This window comes from Lemur catta, chromosome 14 (genome assembly GCF_020740605.2).
Source record: "Lemur catta isolate mLemCat1 chromosome 14, mLemCat1.pri, whole genome shotgun sequence".
Classification (NCBI taxonomy): domain Eukaryota; kingdom Metazoa; phylum Chordata; class Mammalia; order Primates; family Lemuridae; genus Lemur; species Lemur catta.
The window spans coordinates 1,088,285-1,106,534 of record NC_059141.1 but is presented as its reverse complement, the minus strand read 5'-3'; the positions used below and the strand labels follow the sequence as shown (position 1 = coordinate 1,106,534).

Genomic DNA, 18,250 nt, shown 5'->3' with positions numbered 1-18,250 from the left:
TAAGTGTCTTTTTGTGTGCTAATGAGTTGACTGATGGCCGGTGACCTGTAGGTAGCTTCAGGGTTGCGGCTGGTTACCAGAAAGACCTAGGCTGAAATGGAGGGTTGGGATTTTCAGCTCCACCCTGCCCCAGCCTCTAGGGCTGAAGGTTAAACTGATCACCAGTGGCCAATGATTTAATCAGTCGTGCCCTATACAAGGCGGGGTTCGAAGAACTTCTGGGTGGCTGAACCTGTGGGGGTTTTTGGAGGGTGCTGGCCTGCAGAGGGCATGGGAGCCCTGCGTCGCTTCCCCACACCTCGTCGTGTGCATCTCTTCCTCTGTGTCCTGTGTAGTGTCCTTTATATTCACGATAAACGGGTAAGCATGGGTGTTACTGGAGGTGTGTGAGCCACTCCAGCAGATTCGTGGAAACGAGGAGGGGCTTGGGGGAGCCCTGATGTACAGCCGGTGTCAGAAGTGCCGGTAAACAGCTGGGGCTTGCAGTTGGCAGCAGAAGTGGGGGCAGTCTTGTGGGACCGAGCCTCAGTGGGGTCTGCCACCTGTTGGGATGGAATTGAATTGGCAGACTCCTAGCTGGTGGGGAGGAATCCCCACACACCTGGTGTTGGAAGTGTGTCGTGAGAGTATAGCAGGAGAAACTGAGGGTGTGCTTTTCCTGAGACAGCTGTCGTGCTCGGGATGCAGCAGAAACACTTTCCACACACTGCCCATTTTGCCACAAAGAATACTAAAAAGACATGGAATTAAATAAAATTAATTATTTTAACTGTTCATCAAAGACCTTTCTAAGTAAAACTGGTTTCCTTTTTCTTTTTTTTTCCTGCATGCGCGGGGCGTGGAGAATACAGTGACTGCGGGTGCCTTAGGTGCTGTGCCAGGACTTGGGCTGAGCTGCCCGCAGTTCCACCCACCCCTGCTTCTGCTCACCCGTGGAAATGACAGCACAGTGACAATGACAGATAACGTATTAGTCTTATTACAAACGTAGTTTTGACCTCATGCCACCCCCCAGAGGTTCTTGGGGACCGTCGGGTCTGGAGACCACCCCTAGAGAGCTGCTGCTCTAAGGCAGGCTGTTAGCCGTGGGCAGGGTGACGGCCCTGTCTCATCTGCACTAGGTTTTATGGGTTTTGTCTCAGAATACAAAAAGAGTGTTTATTATTCAAAGAAAATCAAACGATGCAGATGTATCAGGAGCGTGTAGTGAAGCCCCTCTCGTCCCCTCCTTGTGCTGCTTCTGTCTAGATCTGCAGAAATGCTGGAACCACACCTGAAATAGGAGTGCGGTTGTAGGAAGGCGTTTCTTTTTCTGCGCCATTTCTTTTTCTGCGCCATTTCTTTTTCTGCGCCGTGCACAGTGCCTGGCACAGCGCTGCACGTAGGAAGTGTTTTAGGGGAAACATTTGGGTGAAAAAAACCCAGGTGATAGGTCCACATTTTTAACCACATCTGATGGGTTATCATTCGTTTAAAAGGGGGAGTGGGTGAGAGAGTTACAATAAGTTATCAAAAAAACTGCCCTAATAAGCAAAGACGTTCTAATTAAAGCAATGATGAGGCTCTGCTTTTGCATTCTATTTCTGGAAAGAGTGTCTCTACACGCGTATTTTGTAGGGCAGTTTAGCATTTATCTGTCAAACTTTAAGCAAGGGTTGAGGCTTAACGGTTCACTTCTAGGAGTCCTGCAGGAACATGCCGCGGTCACAAAGAGGTGCACTGCAGCAGTAAACCATGGAAACCCTAGATGCTGAAAAGTAATGAAGCGACCGAATGTGTCACGGCTCACACACATTGTGGGCAAAAGGGGTTCTGTGCCCGTTGGAAAGTCATCTGTGACACACTGGGTGAAAAGCAGCTTGCAGAACCGTGGTCCGTGTGAGACCAGGTGTGGCTGTACCCGCCCTCACAGGGCAGGGAGTGCCTGTGGGCAGTGGCACGTCAGGCTGGCACGAAGCAGGGAGTTTGCTTTTACCCTGTACACCTCTGTGTTTACCATTCCACACTCAGGATGCAGTGGTTTTGTAGAAATGCGCAGAGAAGGACCCGTTGAGGAAAGGAGGCTGGCTTCGCAAGTCAGAGGGGCTTCCCTTGTCGCTGCTTGGGAACCCCTCCTGCTGACTTGGTGCGGGTTCGCCATTGCGCTTTGTGTCGTGCTCTGATTTTCTTAAATTTAAACTGTGTAGGCTGCCATTTTGTCATGTTTGAAAATGCCTAAAACTTTTTTTCAGTTTTAATTATTCTGCTGTAGGTATCTAGAATGACAAAGTAAAGATCCATAAAAGCGTATTCGTTCCAAAAGCTCTGGTACCACAACTGGATTTAAAACAAAGCAAAACAAAAACCCAGCTAATAACAATTATCAAAAAGGGGGAATTAATGCCTGGTGTGGTTCAGTGCATTTGTAAACATCCCTGACTCTGTTAAACCTGGGGCTGCTGCTTGGCTTCGTTCCTGCCGCTCACAGGGTCCTGTGTGCAGTGTCTCGGTCACTTGCCACTTCACATTTTAATAAACCCTGTGGGTTGCTTTTAGAATAAATAATTAAATTAATTAGCATGATAGTATGAATAATAATAAACGCCATGTTTTCAGCAGCTTACAGCTGTCTTTTTTTTTTTTGAGACAGAGTGTTGCTTTGTTGCCCTGGCTAGAGTGAGTGCCGTGGTGTCATCCTCGCTCACAGCAACCTCAAACTCCTGGCCTTAAGCGATCCTACTGCCTCAGCCTCCCGAGTAGCTGGGACTACAGGCATGCGCCACCATGCCCGGCTAATTTTTTCTACATATATTTTTAGTTGGCCAGATAATTTCTTTCTATTTTTAGTAGAGGCAGGGAGGGTCTCGCTGTTGCTCAGGCTGGTCTCGAACTCCTGACCTCGAGCGATCCACCTGCCTCAGCCTCCCAGAGTGCTAGGATTACAGGCGTGAGCCACCGCGCCCGTCCACAGCTGTCTTATTTGAAGTACAAACTACAATTACAGTCGGTTCCACTGCCTGAACTTTGCCCCTTGCTAGCCACGGCTTCCGGGAGAGTGGCGCGCAGCCCGCCTCTGCTGAGTTCTTGTCCAGGGAGATGCGCGAGTTGTGTTGCAGGCTCCCACTCCCGCCAGGCAGAGCTGCATGTGCTGTCCCCAGTGCTACTGCGGCTGCTCTGCCCCCACTCCCTTGCTTGTCAGACCCTAAGGATTTAGTTGCATGTCACAGGTCACATTTCCTAGATTTGGGCTTTGCTTATGATACCAGAATGGATGGTATCAGTTGCTGAAGGTGTCTGAAATGCCAGAGATAATCCTTGAGGTAGTATTAACTAGAGCCGTCATTAATTTTCTGGCATAGAACCCTGGTTAAGTTCAGGTGTGTAATGATGATCTTAACTGGAAACAGTGAGAATATTTCTACTTGAACAATTCTCAGTGTGGTTATTGTCCATTAACAATACAAAATTCAGTAGTAAAGGGATTTGAGTCATGAAATTATCTGCTTAGGGCTTTCTGTGTACTCTTTAAAGTACTGGTCAGGGTGAACTGTGTCACTAGCTAAAATAGTAATTATATAAATTGTCGCTTCAGAAATATGTTGACATTTACTGCTGGAGCTACTTAAAAAGTCGACGGACCCCTCCCTGGCAAGTGGCCCTGATGACCTCCGTGAGGGAGAGAGCCCACCCCCTCGAGGACTTGGCTCCAGAGTTTGTATCTTTGTTCTGATAACTTAGGATTGTTGGGGCTATTTCGCTTGACCTACAAGAGAGAAATGTAACACTCAGGCTAGCATAGATTTGGATTTTTTTTGGTTCTGGGAATATTTTTTTATTTTTTATTTACTTTTTTTGAGACAGAGACTCACTCTGTTGCCCAGGCTACAGTGCTGTGGCATCAGCCTAGCTCACAGCAACCTCAAACTCCTGGGCTCAAGCGATCCTCCTGCCTCAGCCTCCCAAGTAGCTGGGACTACAGGCATGCGCCACCATGCCCAGCTAATTTTTTCTACATATATTTTCAGTTGTCCATATAATTTCTTTATATTTTTTAGTAGAGACAGGGTCTTGCTCTTGCTCAGGCTGGTCTCGAACTCCTGAGCTCAAACGATCCACCCGCCTCGGCCTCCCAGAGTGCTAGGATTACAGGCGTGAGCCACCACGCCTGACCTTGGGAATGTTTTTTTAAATAATTTAAATGTTCTTCTTTATCTTTTATTTATTTATTTATTTATTTATTTGGAAAAAGGTCTTGCTCTGCTGCCCTGGCTGGAATTCAGTGGCACAATCGTAGTTCTCTGTAGCTTCCAACTCCTGGGCACAAGTGATCCTCCTCCATCAGCCTCCCAGGTAGCTGAGACTACAGGTGTATAAACCACTACACCTGACTAATTAAAAAAATTTTTTTTGTAGAGATGGGGTCTCAAATTTCTGGCTTCAAGTGATCCTCACACCTTAATCTCCCAAAGTGCTAGGACTACAGGCATGAGCCATGGAATATTTTTTTTAATTGTGATAAAATATACGTAGCATAATATTTATTGTGTTAACCATTCATAAGTGTGCAGTTCAGTGGTGTTAAATGTGTTCACAGTGTTTAGTAATCATCACCACTATCTGTGCCCAAAACTTTGTACCCATTAAATAATAACGTTACCTTCTCCCCTCTCCCAGCTCCTGGCAAACGCCATTCTACTTTCTATCTCTATGCGTTTGCCTGTTCTCAGGGACCTCGCGTGAGTGGAATCCTACGGTATTTGTCCATCTGCATCCGACTTGTTTCACACTACAGTGATGTTTTCAGCATCCGTCCATGTCATCACATGTGTCGGAATTTCATTCCTTTTTATGGCAGAAATCAATTTTTTGAAGTAGGGGATAATATATTTCCAAAATACTTTTTTCATTTATGTTGCTTTTAGTCATTGAATGTACCTTTTAAAATTTTACTCATAATAAACGTATTCCTTGAAAGCTATTTGGGAATTGAATTATTTATATGCATTGAGTAAACTTACCCAGTCAAAAGTAGCTTTTACAATTTTTTCTAAAGTAAATAATTACAAACTGAGGGTGGGTTATTGTTTGCTTAACGTTGATAAAACTTGTTTTATCATTTACCTGATAAATGTATAACTTACTTGACAATCTTACCTATTTTAGAATTTCTGTAACTTAGAAATATCTGTGGGGTTCTTGCACGTGTCTTTAAATGTACTTAATTGTGTTTATTTAGTATAAGGAGGAATCTCAGGGTTGTGTGTGTTCCTAACAAATGCTAATCAAAGATGGCATTTCAGGAAAAAGTTACTGGGAGAGAAACATTAGCAGCCTTGTTTTGCTAATAAGATGGACCATGTTTAAAGGTCATTCCCAAAGTTTGAGATATATTCTTCCCCTTTTGATGCAAATTCCCAAAATGATGCCTTTTTTTATATTGATGAGGGGAAACTGTCTTCTTGCTACTTTGAGTCTGAAATACCTGAAAAGCATCTGTATTTGTTGTTACATGTCTAGATCTGCAACAGGGGAGGGGACCTACAAGATGAGGCTTTGCCGACCAGCAGTGAGTGCCCAGGAGCGAATCCTCCCCTGCAGGGGTGTCCTGGAAGGTGCCCGAGCACAGAGGCTGCTGTGCAGCACACAGGCTCCTAAGACCCCGGCAATTAGCTGGTGACTCAGTTGCATTCTGATGAGGACTCTGGAAGGCATCAGAGACCCCCTTGGACTCAGGACCCCTGAGCTCAGATGTGAATGGTGGTGGCCGGCCATGGTGGGGGGAGGGGCAGCAGAGGGGAGAACATGGGAGGGACAGGTCCAGAAGCCCTGTGAGGCCTGGAAAGCAATGGGGGAGTAAAATGAGGGTTTTGGTCCTAACTGAGGGCAGTGAGGGTTCAAAATAGCAGGATCAGATTTCTGTTTAAAATAAAAATTGCTCTGGCTGCAGTGCACAGAGGTGGACTGGAGTCAGCTCCAGGCAAGGTGTTGCTCAGCTGGAAAGTGGATTCCTAGTTTTCCACAGAGCCTGGTGTGCTGACGGTTGTGCTGCAGAGACGCTGCCCTGTTGTGGGCTTGCCTGTAGGTCAGACTGCCAAGGCTCACACAGTTCTTACTTGCTAAAACAATGTCTAAGCATAAAATTAGGCGTGAATCGCTTAGTTGTAATTTAGGGCATTTAATGTGTTTTAGAGATAGGTTAATATACTCAGCCAGACAGCCTTTTGGATTAAGACATTTTCATTTTTCATCATAGGGTAGGAGAAATAGCATGGAATATTGTGAATAAATCGTATTTCCCTTGAAAAGAGTGGTTAAATCTTTGTTGGGCTTTAATGGCAGAGGTTAAATGTTGGTTTTCTAAATTTTGAAATCTACTAAAATTAGTTAGATAAGACTTCTGGTTATGCAATGATGTAAACACTAATTTTCCGAACAAAACACAATAAAAGATTGACCGTCTTCCTCCGCTGCAGTGGTCTCCTCACGTACGTGCTTGCAGGAAATAAAGTCTCTGTCTTGTACAGCAAGGGGGCTGTCAGTGGTGACGTATTCTTGAAAAATGCAAAGGGAATGGGTGTCAAGTGCGCTCACCACAAAAATGAGTTATGTGAGGTGATGCACTTTGTTAATTAGCTAGAGTTAACCATTCCACAGTGTGTATGTACTTCCAGACATCATGTTATATATAACATACAATATTATCTGTCTCTTTAAAAAAAAAAAAAAAAAGGAAGTAAAGTAGCCAAAAAGAAGAGTCCCTTTAGGTTTAAATAGAAAAATGAGGCGGGGGCGGTGGCTCACGCCTGTAATCCTAGCACTCTGGGAGGCCGAGGCGGGAGGATCACTCGAGGTCAGGAGTTCGAGACCAGCCTGAGCAAGAGCGAGACCCCGTCTCTACTAAAAATAGAAACAAATTATCTGGACAGCTAAAAATATATATATAGAAAAATTAGCCGGGCATGGTGGCGCATGCCTGTAGTCCCAGCTACTCGGGAGGCTGAGGCAGGAGGGTCACTTGAGCCCAGGAGTTGGAGGTTGCTGTGAGCGAGGCTGACGCCACGGCACTCACTCTAGCCCGGGCAGCAGAATGAGACTCTGTCTCAAAAATAAAAAAAGAAAAATGAATTTAAAATAGTATCTTGTTAAAAACAAATTGATAGCAGATTTTTGTTATTAACAATTTTGAAATACTTTGGTCTACTTTTAGAATATACTTGAGAAAGGTTATAAGTTGTAAGGCTCTTTTACTGACTTGATCTGTTCTTTTCTGTCCTGTACTTATTTATAGCGGCTTCACTGAGACATAACTGATGCAGCATAAAGCTCAGCCTTCTAAGGATGCAGTTGGATTTTGTTTAGTATGTTCACAGGGTTGTGCAGCCATCGGCACTGTCTAATTATAGAACATTTTCATCACCCCCTAGACAAATTCCTTAGTCACCCCCGTTTCTTCCTCACTCCACTACCCCAGCAGCCACTGATTTACTTTGTTTCTGTGGATTTGCCTATTCTTGACATTTCATATAAATGAAATCAGGTAATATGTGGCCTTTTATGTCTGGCTGTGTCCAGCCAGCACGGTGTGCTCAGGGCTCATCCTGTTGTACCGTGGACGGGCACTTCGTTCCTTTCTTGGATGGGTGACATTCCATCGTGTGGATGCGTTCCGCGTTGTGTTTATTCCTTTCCTTCTTCCCTTTCTTTTCTTCCCTCCCTCCCCTCAAAAAGAAGATTCTATTACAAGTTTCTGTTAGGTCACTATTTTGTTGACTATGTAAGTATTGTTTGTTGCTGAATTGTATGTTTTCTTTTTCATACAAGTTTTCATTTTTCCTAGAGCTGATTGCCTGATTTTCTCATAGCCTTGGTTCTCCATGTCTTTAGTACTTTTTTTCTTAAAAGCAAACCTTCGACAGGTCTGTCACAGACAGGCACACCGGAGAGTCTCCCGGCTCCCTACAGCGGCCGCCCAGCCTGGACGCCGCCCTCGGTCCTACAGGCTGCGGGCTCCTGCCCCAGGGCCATCTTCACCGTCTTCGCAAGTCAGATCCTGATCTTCCACTCTCTCAGTTTTTTCTTCATTTTGCCGAGGAGCATCTCCCAGTGGTTTCCTGAGAGAGTTTGTTTGTTTTGTCTCTGTGCATGTTTGAGAACATTCTTACTCCTCCCTCAAACTCGATTGGACATTTATCTAGGTACAGAACTCCAAGTTAATGTTTTCTCAGAATTTTGAGGGTGGTTGACATCCTACCCATCGTTTTTCCTGCAACCTTTGTGATGCCATCTGAGTCCTTTCCTTTTGTATGTGACCTGCTCATTTTCCCTGGAAATTTTTGGAATCTCCTTTTTAACCCTTTGTGGTTAGATTTCGTGGGCCTGGGCCTGCTGGCTGGTTCCACTGGCAGGCAGTGGGCCTTCCAGCCTGGGGGCCGTGCACGTCGGCCCAGGGGGACGCTCGCCTTAGCTCTTGGGTCCTTGTTCCTCCCTTTTCTCTGTTCTTTCCCAACTTGTCAGCTGGTGACAGGCCACCAGAGCCCATCTCGTCCTTCCTCCCTGTTGTCTGTTCTTCCCTTTGGAAGAGGTCTTGAGGGTTTTGTTATTGTTGTTACTGTTTGAATTTCAGATTGAGCTTCTCTTCCTTTGTCCTTCCTAGTAGTGTACCTGTGGGATGGCCTGCAATGGGGTAGACCCGTGGGAGCCTGCGTCCTGCCCCGTCACCCCCGGGGCTTGCCGCTGTGGCACGTGGGGCACAGTGCAGTACCTGTCCCTTCTGCATCAGGAGGGATGACAGTAGCCCTGTGTCCTGGGGCTGCTGGGAAGCTGAACTAGGTTGGTACAGGGATCAGGTCTGGTGAGAACAGCACCTGGCTCCTCAGCCGTTACATCCCAGTATGGGAATGCCATGACTCACTAGGTCTCAGCTCCCTGGGGACCCTCAGGACATTAATTGTCATTTCTCAGACTCTGTTGAGGTACTGTCTTTCCTCAGGTTCCTCCTTTGTTCTGGCGACTTCTCTGTGAGCAGAGGGCTTTCCAGCAGGAGGGCTTCACTGTGGTTGGCCGTGTCTTTGAGGACCCTGGGTGTTTGAATATGGAGGTCCTTCCTCCCGGGTGTGGCGTTTCAGGGAGGGATGCTGGGGCTGGTGGGCACGCTGCACCCTGGGCCAGAGTTTGGGAAGTGAAAACTGGGAGTGGCTGTTTGCTGCCCCCTCACTGGACAACACGGATGGGGACCCAGCAGCTCAGACTTCCCGCGTCCCTGTGCCAGCTCCTTGCTGGCTGCGCCGAAGCCGCCTCACACAGATGCTTTTCAGTTTCCTTCTGACCCCTGGGGGAGTGGGAAGGAAAGGAGATGAGTCCCCTGCGATCCCTGGGAAGTCTGAGGGGGTCTCAACGGTGCTCTAACCTTGCCGCACCAGCTGTCTGCATCGGCCAGATGACCCCCTGCAGCACAGAGCCTCGGCGAGTGGTGTGGCCACCGCAGTGGAGCCTCTGGCCGAGAGAGACCTGGTGCCACGTGGCCATGCCAGGCTGTGCTGTGGGCGGGGATCCCCTACCCAGGCAGAAAGATGGAGGCAGAATTGAGTCCTCGTGAAGGTCATGGTAGTTTCAAAGTACTCGGCTTGGCACCTCCGTGCCAGATTTGTACTTTTATGGTCAGTCTGGATCTTACAGGAATGGCTATCAGATTCAGTTGACGTTGATAATTAAATTTTATTGGTTTTGTAATTTTTTTGGCTTTTAGTTTATACTTTTATTTTGGTTTTAGAGCTTGTCTAAGCTCTACAGAGTGTTTTGTTTTTTTGTTTTTGTTTTTGTTTTTATTTTTGTTTTTGTTTTTTTGAGACAGAGTCTCGCTCTGTTGCCCAGGCTAGAGTGCCGTGGCATCAGCCTCGCTCACAGCAACCTCAAACTCCTGGGCTCAAGCAATCTTCCTGCCTCAGCCTCCCAGGTAACTGGGACTACAGGCATGTACCACCATGCCCGGCTAATTTTTTCTATATATTTTTAGTTGTCCAGATAATTTCTTTCTATTTTTTAGTAGAGACGAGGTCTCGCTCTTGCTCAGGCTGGTCTCAAACTCCTGACCTTAAGCGATCCTCCCACCTCGGCCTCCCAGAGTGCTAGGATTACAGGTGTGAGCCACCACACCCGGCCCACTGAGTATATTTCTAATTTTAGGTTCATACATATTTACGTAGCTTAATGAAAATTATTTCTTAGCAATGGCAGTTACGGGAGTTTCTCTTTTAAAAGATTCAGTTCATTTTAATTGAGTTTGAAAGCCACTGACAGAGCTAGAATACCGCTAATTATATAATATTGTCTATTCTTTGGGTATAAATGACATCGATTTTGTCTCTTTTAATCCAATACAGAATACTTTAGTTTCATTTAAGCCAATTAGGTTATTTTGAGTAATAACAAGAGTGACACTTCCAATAAGAAGCAGCCTAATCCTTTTCCCAAGTCTAACTAAAGATTTTTTGAAAGAAAGAAATTCCGGGCCGTGGGCTCGGTTCGGGTGGAGCTTGCAGGCGCTGCGGTGCCGGGAGAGCTTGTTCCGCGTGTGCTGATGGAGTCGTCATTGACGACTGTGATCCAGGTATCTCTGCAGACCTGTAAGAATGGCATTCTAGTATGGCCACTTTTGGGGGGAGTTCTTCAAGGAGTTTCAACTTTGGGCTCCATTTCTTGTTGGGGGACAAATTGTTTACAGTAGCCATTTAGCAGTTTCTGTCTTTAAAAACTTCCAGCTTCAGTGATGCTGTGGGCCTTGGGTGTGCGGCATGGTCACTCTGGGGGGTGCCCTCGAGTTGGTGCCCACCAGGGGGTGGGTTGTAGTGATCCCGCCACTCCCGAGACTTGCTGGCACTGCTGACTAGGGTGAAGGGTCGGGTCGTGTTAGGACGAGCTCCGGCCAGCCCCTCAGGGGCTGTGCCCGTGCCACGCCCTCCTTGGGTCAGCACACAACCAGCTGGGCTACAGGGAAGCCAGCTGCCTCCAGACTGCTTCGTGGAACCTTTTCTTAACAATATAAAATCTTTGTCCAAGTCACAGACTTGGATATTTTTCTTGATTTATTAACTTCTATCATAAATCCAGATGTGTTCCCTTGAAACCAAAGGGCTAGCCTCAGAGAATCTAAGCACTTTTCAGTGCTTAGTTTTGTTATTTTTGTTCCCTGTGGTCTTTACCTCCAGTGAGCTGGTGTCCAGGTATCTTTGTGTTAAGGTGTCAGAAATCTCAAGTTTCTTGCTAACAGTTGTCTCACTTGGTAACAATGTCACTGTTATCAATGGGAGTAACTTTATCCAGACAACGAAATAGAGGTTGTATATAAAATATATGTATTTTTATACATATATATGTGTGTGTGTATATATATAATTTTTTTTTTTTTTTTTTTTTTTTTTTTTTAAGAGACAGGGTCTCACCATGTAACCCAGGCTGGATTCAAACTCCTGGGTGCAAAAGATCCTCCTGCCTCAGCCTCCTGAGTAGCTGGGACCACAGGCACACAACCATACCCAGCTCTAAAATACTATTTTGTACAGAAGCCAACAAAAGTTATTGCACAGAATATTAAAACATTATTATATAAGAATCAGATTTATTTTAAAAGTTAACATTAGGTCCCAGCTCTAAAATACTATTTTGTGCAGAAGCCAACAAACGTTATTGCACAGAATATTAAAACATTATTATGTAAGAATCAGATTTATTTTAAAAGTTAACATTAGGTTTGCATTATAAAATCAGGCAACATTCTTCTAGGACCAATTTTTTTCTCTTCTTTCTTTTAAAAATTAATTTTGTAAATGTCTACACTTTATATGGGCACAACCCAGTCTAGATAAACCCTGGGGCACCAGGGCACCAGGCACTGGGTCAGTGGAGTAAATCTCCGCGTGCTGGAAGATTCTCTACACCAGAACCAACAGGTGGCAACTTGGTAGTTACAGGTTTGCCACAGAAAGGTTGCTTTATTTGGGGAGAAAGTTTTATATGCGTTTTTCTTTCGATCCTTTTAAATTGGTATTCATTGTAACTCCTCCCAAAAACATAATCTGGTAAATTGCCTCTGTATTTCATTGACAGCTGACATCATTTCAACCGTTGAATTTAATTACTCTGGAGATCTTCTTGCAACAGGCGACAAGGGCGGCAGAGTTGTTATTTTTCAGCGGGAACAAGAGGTCAGTAATTTACAATCCACAAACCAAATGAAATCATTCATCCTTTCTCATAGCACTTTGAAGGAAGGAAGCAAAATCAGTTTCTTAGTGTCTGATTCCGTTTAGGTTCAGTTGTACCACATTAACCATGTAGAGTTTTCTTTCAGGGACATCTCAGGGATGAGTGAGAAGGTCTGTGCTTCAGCTCTGGCCTTTCCGCTCCCTGATGTCCCCGGGGCCTTCGTCTTCAGAGTAGGGGAGAGAGTCCTTGCCCTGCCCCCCAGGTCCCAGTGAGGGCCAGCTGGAGGCTGTAGGGCGCTGGTGTTCTGAATTTGTTTGCCTCCCTTCGGTAATTACTGAAGTGGCTCGCAGAGCACTTCCTGCAGAGAAGTCCTCCCCCACCGGACCCAGGGAGTGGTGAGCAGCACTCCCAAGGCTTCCCCTGTCCCTAGGAGAAGGAGCCCACGGACGACTGTCACTCTTGAGCACTGGCTTGTAGGCCATTTCTTTTGGAGGGGGTCAGTTCTTTTTCAGTTATGCATAAGAGAGTGGGAAATAGAGCCAGTCCTTGCCAACCCAACACCCCTGCTTATTTCTGGCGAACCTGCTCGGAGTTCATAACGAGTGACGAGGCAAGTACCATCTGTGAGGCAAGGACGCCGGGCAAGGGCAGCCAGGCCTGGGGCTCCGTCACGTATCTTTCTTGTTTTTCCTTAACAAATTGTAAATACTGTCCTGTGTTCTTCCTCTCTCTGCATTTCCTAGCAGATTGGGGGCAGCTACTTTTTCATCTCCAAATTCTAGGCTCTAAATTTTACGGTAAAACTCTGGTTCAGAGGCCAGAAGGCCCTTGTCCCCATCCATGCAGACCTCCTGTGCACAGCAAGTGCCGGCCCTGCCCTGAGAGCAGGGCGTGAGGGCTCTGGGGGAGCCGTCCCTGGGCCCATGGGGAAGACCGATGGAGTGGGGTGCTGCTGGACCTCGCCATCAAAACACGCCTGTGGCAGCTCCATCTCGATTATAGCCATGTAATCAGTGTTTTTTGTTGTTGTTTGTTTGTGGTTTTTTTGAGACAGGGTCTTGCTCTGTCGCCCTGGCTGGAGTGCAGTAGCACGGTTACAGCTCACTACAACCTCTAGCTCCTGGGCTCAAGCAATCCTCCCACCTCAGCCTCCCAAAGTGCTAGGATTGCAGGCATGAGCCACCATACCTGGCCTAAAGAGTTTTTAAAATCCTGTTTTCTCTGATTTGGTATGGTGAGAAATTCTTTTGTGAACAGTATTTATTATATATTATCATTGATCTTTCTAAATCTTCACAGATAATTGGATACATTTATAATTTTGCATTCTTATCCCAGAGGTAGAATATCACACAATGCTACTTAAGAACCATATATCTTACTTTTCTTAACAGAAGTAAAAATAGGTGGTATTGTTTAAATATTACTTTCAGCAGAAAGAGTATTTAACAAATTGCTGAGCCATAGCTGTCTTAAATTGAAGACTTCACTTTGAGCTCCGTAAAAATGTTGGGCGTTGTGGTGACACCTATGGAAGATACTCGTCCCTTGCCTTAGCAGGTCTTAGGATAAAAGTGAAATTTTTCTTGTTTTTTTGGATCATTGCTTAAACCTAAAAATACTAGCCCCGAATATAAAATAGACTATGATAAAAGTCAAGCACCTTGTTCTAAACTGTGTTGGGTATGATAGAGTTTTCAGTGTTTATTTAGGATGTATTCATTCGTTCCATGAAATGACAGATTATATAGGAATAGGTCCTTAAAGTTTAAATGTATTAAACCTGGTCACTTGCAACTTGATAGGCCCCAGGCAACTTTTTTTTTTTTCTTTTCTTCAGATTTTGGTTAACAGAAGAGGGGCTTTCATATTCTACTTTTCAAATATGTTACTGGTTGCTCTGCATGTGCCTCACTGTGGACTTGGATTTTTCCAGTGTGGATAAGGGTGTGAACTTACATTCTCAGCTGTGACTGAAGAGGCTGTTGACGCTGCAGCAGCACCAAGAAGAGGGAGCTGCTGCCAGTTCAGCCACCGCAGCTCTGCGAGGCTGCGTCAGGTTTCAGGGGCTTCACAGTGCGAATAGGTGAAGCACCTGCCGGAGAGGAGTGGCCGCTCGCTGGACGGCGGAAAGTGCAGGACGTGAGATTAAGGAGTTAGGTCCGTAGAGACGCATTGGAAAGTTCTGGCTGTGCAGAAGATAGGAGATAAGAAGCACAGTTAGCAGTGTGATTTTTCGAGCTTTTCTAGTTTTTAGTGGCAGGAACCCTCTGTCCATGTTAAGTTGTAAAGGGAGACCCGGTTGTAAAACTAAGGCAAACAGAGTCCGTGGGTGTGGCCCTGCGACCCCTGCCCTCCAACCTCGACTCTTCTATCTGATGTGTGCTGGAACCCCAAAGACCGCCCCCCCCCCCCAACACACACACAGAATCAGGTCTGTTTGAACAGTTCGTCCGGCGAAATTAGAAGTCGGCGTGTCCAGGAACAGAGCGAGCTTCCCATCTGCCCTTCCCTGTTTGCTGCCCTGCCCCCAGGGGCTCAGGCGGGCGGCTTCCCTCAGAATCCCTCTCCCGAGGTAGGGCAGCTCCATGAGACCTCGGGGTGTTGGAGAAGGCAGGGGGCGACGGGGGGTTTGGGTGTCTGGAGGGGGAGCTGGGAGCAGTTAGTGGAGGGAGACAGCATGGAGACTGTCCGGCTCTTGGGGACAGTGGCCTGGGCGGTACAGGCAGCACTGTGACTTGGGGATTTTACTCAGTTGTTTATATTCTGCTCTTCTTTCTTGCTGGAGGAATGTCTTAGGCATCAGACTAACTTGATGCTACAGATTTTTCTTTGTAAATAATTCAGTTTCGTTTTTCTGCCTTTCGAGTTAGGCCTGTTGGACAGTGTGCTGTGCCTTTGGGGAAAGGAGCGGGGTGGTCAGGAGGCGGCACAGCTTAGATGACTTCAGCAGCACCCCACACACGCGGGGAGCTCGGGAGCAAAGGGCTTCAGGCTCCTGCCACCGAGCTCCTACGTTCAAGGAATGTCCAACACCGAAAAATGGAATGCAGGCTGGGCGTGGTGGCACATGCCTACGTGCCAGCTACTTGGGAGGCGGGGCAGGAGGATCCCTTGAGCCCAGGAGTTGGAGGCTGCAGTGAGCTGTGATGAGGCCACTGCACCCTACCCCGGGCAACAGAGCAAGACCCTATCTTAAAAAAAAAATTAATGCAGTGGAGAGATACGGGTAGTTTTTTGGGATGTCTTCTCATGATATTTGATCCTAATTCAGAAATACAAGGAAGCATCTATCTAGACATAAAGGTTTGTTTAGTTCCATTTCTTTGGCATACATAGTAAAGTGCTGAAAATGTAAGATTTTATGCTGGGCACAGTAGCTCACCTCTATAGTCCTAGCACTTTGCCGGGCAAGGCGGGAGGATCACTTGAGGCCAGCTTGGGCAATATAGTGAGACCCCATCTCTACAAAAAAATTTGTAAAATAATTAGCTGGGTGTGGTGGGGCATACCTGTAGTCCTAGCTGCTTGGGAAACTATTGCAGGAGGATCACTCGAGCCCAGGAGTTGAGGCTGCAGTGAGCTGTGATAGCACCATGCACTCCAGCCTGGGCGACAGAGGAAGTCTCTTAAAAAAAATTGTAACATTTTAGGTATTGATTATAGAGCAAGAATTAGACAAAATACTGGTATTCTTAGTTTTTAATTATGAAATACCTAATACTTCATAGAGATTTTCATTGCAGACATACAGAAGATTTTGGAGATTAGCAAATGCCCCTTGTGAAAGGAAAGCGGCACAGCAGACGAAGCTCGTGTTGCGCCCTCCCTGCTTCAGGCTGCGACTTCCTCCCCGTCTTGTCTATTCTCTGTCTGCCTTCCCAGAGTGCCCATTGTTTTGAAGATGGTGTATGTCTTCCCAAGCATGTTTTTCTGCTTGTACTGTGACACGGAGAATTGCTGTCTCAGCAGTGCCGTGCTCTGGTGTCTCTGTGTAGCCGGCCTCTGCCACAGCGCCGTTTGCCTGCGTGCTCACTTGTTTCGCAGCAGTCCTGGCGCGGCCCTTTGGCTGTTTCCCGTCCCCTTTGGCGGGCGTGTGTGCGGTGGGGTTGGCCACTGCAGGGCTGGGGCAGCCACGTCGCTGCGCGTGGCCCCTCATGGGCCTGTGTCGGCTCTTCTCCCCAGATTGGACCCCTCAGACGCTGTGTCTCCAGGGCCAGACTGCGGATGTCCCCACCTCCGCAGGCCACCCGGCCCCTTTCACAGCTGCCCCCTCTGCCCGACAGTGCGAGAACAGCCAGGGCCCGTCTGTGGACTGTGCTCGCCACGTCAGGACACATTGGCAGGCCCCACCCTAGAGTGGACGGATACCTAGAGGCGGACTGGCAGGGCTGGGAGATGTTTCATTTTTGCTTTTTTCCCAGTATATTAAATTGAGTTTCATCTGTTTGAGATTTTTTTTTTTTGAGCCAGATTTTTTTTTTTTTTACTTTTAAAAATGCGTGTGGTCATTTGATATTCAGATTGATAGTTGTAAAATTTTGTCTGCGCTGTGCTTTGTTCATTAAAACAGATGTCATGTTTTCTTGCAGAACAAAAGCCGCCCGCATTCTAGGGGAGAATATAATGTTTACAGTACCTTTCAAAGTCATGAACCAGAGTTTGACTATTTGAAAAGTTTAGAAATTGAGGAAAAAATTAATAAAATTCGGTGGTTACCACAACAGAATGCTGCTCATTTTCTACTCTCTACAAATGGTAAGAATTGCTTTTTATGTAACTATTTGGTTCAATTTTTTATTTTTAATTTTCTGTGTGTATGGATTCCTTTTTATTTTAACCCATTCTGGACATTATTTCTACTTTAAACTTTGAGGGGAGGGTAAACTATTAGCTAGGGTAGCAAGTGATACATTGAAAATTCAAAGCGTGCAACAAAAACCACACATGCACCCCAAAAATTACATTACTCTGTGTGTGTTTCCACATCATTGTTTATTGTGCAGAGCAAAATGTTCATCTGGAAATACTCATGTCCAAAGACTGCATAGCTTATAAACCCACTTAGGGCCACAGAGTTTTCTAGTATAGTACACAAGTAATAGTGATGAATGTTATGGTTTTTCTTTTAATATGGAGAATGGGGTTTTTATTTTCAGATAAAACTATAAAATTATGGAAAATAAGTGAACGGGATAAAAGAGCAGAAGGTTATAACTTGAAGGATGAAGATGGACGACTTCGAGATCCGTTTAGAATCACAGCACTGCGGGTACACGCTGCATTTTCTTTAAACTGTCCAGTACTTTTAAGAAATCAATCAGGAATGATGCTTTTAAAATCTGCTCTTTAGAGAATACTGCTAAGTGAAATAACATGTGATCTGCCTTCTTGATTCATGAATGTTGTTTGTAATAATAATCATTTCTGCGTCCATGTGTATAAAGCAGGGGATTTCTCGTATTTTCACAAAGGCAGAGAGTTATACATTATCCTCAGAAAATACAGCAATGCTAAGGGGGAAAAAATGCACATTTAATTCTACAACAGAAATCTTTCTGAATGCATCAAACACCCTTCACTCTGGAGGTTCAGACAGAATTCAGAGCACTTCCCAGGTGACACAGCACACATTGCAAGTTGACAGATGGACTGTGGACCACCAAGGTTCAGTAGTGGTGGTCTTTGTGGAGTTTCCTGAGTCAGCTTAGGAAAGGCAGGTGGTTCAGAATGCTTTATTTGCCTTTCAGCCTGTGAGCATTGTTACTTATTTTTAATTATTAAATTTTTCAGTCCTGGCTGGGCGCAGTGGCTCACACCTATAATCCAGCACTTTGGGAGGCTGAAGCAGGAGGATCACTTGAGACCAGGAGTGTGAGACCAGCCTGGGAAACATAGACCCCATCTCTACAAAAAGTAAAATTAGCTGGTCCCAGCTACTGAGGAGGCTGAGATAGGAGAATCTCTGGAGCCCAGGAGTTGGAGGCTGCAGTGAGCTATGATGACGCCACTGCACTCTAGCCTGGGTGACAGAGCGAGACCCTATCTCTACAAAAAAAATTTTAAATTC

The 18,250-nt window shown here is 45.9% G+C and overlaps 1 protein-coding gene across 5 annotated transcripts in view; it reads left to right on the top strand.

Moving 5' to 3' along the window:
• PPP2R2D (protein phosphatase 2 regulatory subunit Bdelta) overlaps nucleotides 1-18,250 on the top strand; it is a 38,945-nt gene that overhangs the window by 10,425 nt on the left and 10,270 nt on the right. For 3 of the 5 annotated variants that reach the window (XM_045568366.1, XM_045568368.1, XM_045568370.1), the window contains exons 3-5: nucleotides 12,082-12,179; nucleotides 16,773-16,938; nucleotides 17,340-17,452. In XM_045568366.1, coding sequence (XP_045424322.1) covers nucleotides 12,082-12,179; nucleotides 16,773-16,938; nucleotides 17,340-17,452 — 377 coding nt within the window. The remainder of the gene's footprint in view (nucleotides 1-12,081; nucleotides 12,180-16,772; nucleotides 16,939-17,339; nucleotides 17,453-18,250) is intronic. The other 2 variants (XM_045568371.1, XM_045568369.1) reach the window with 2 other exon arrangements.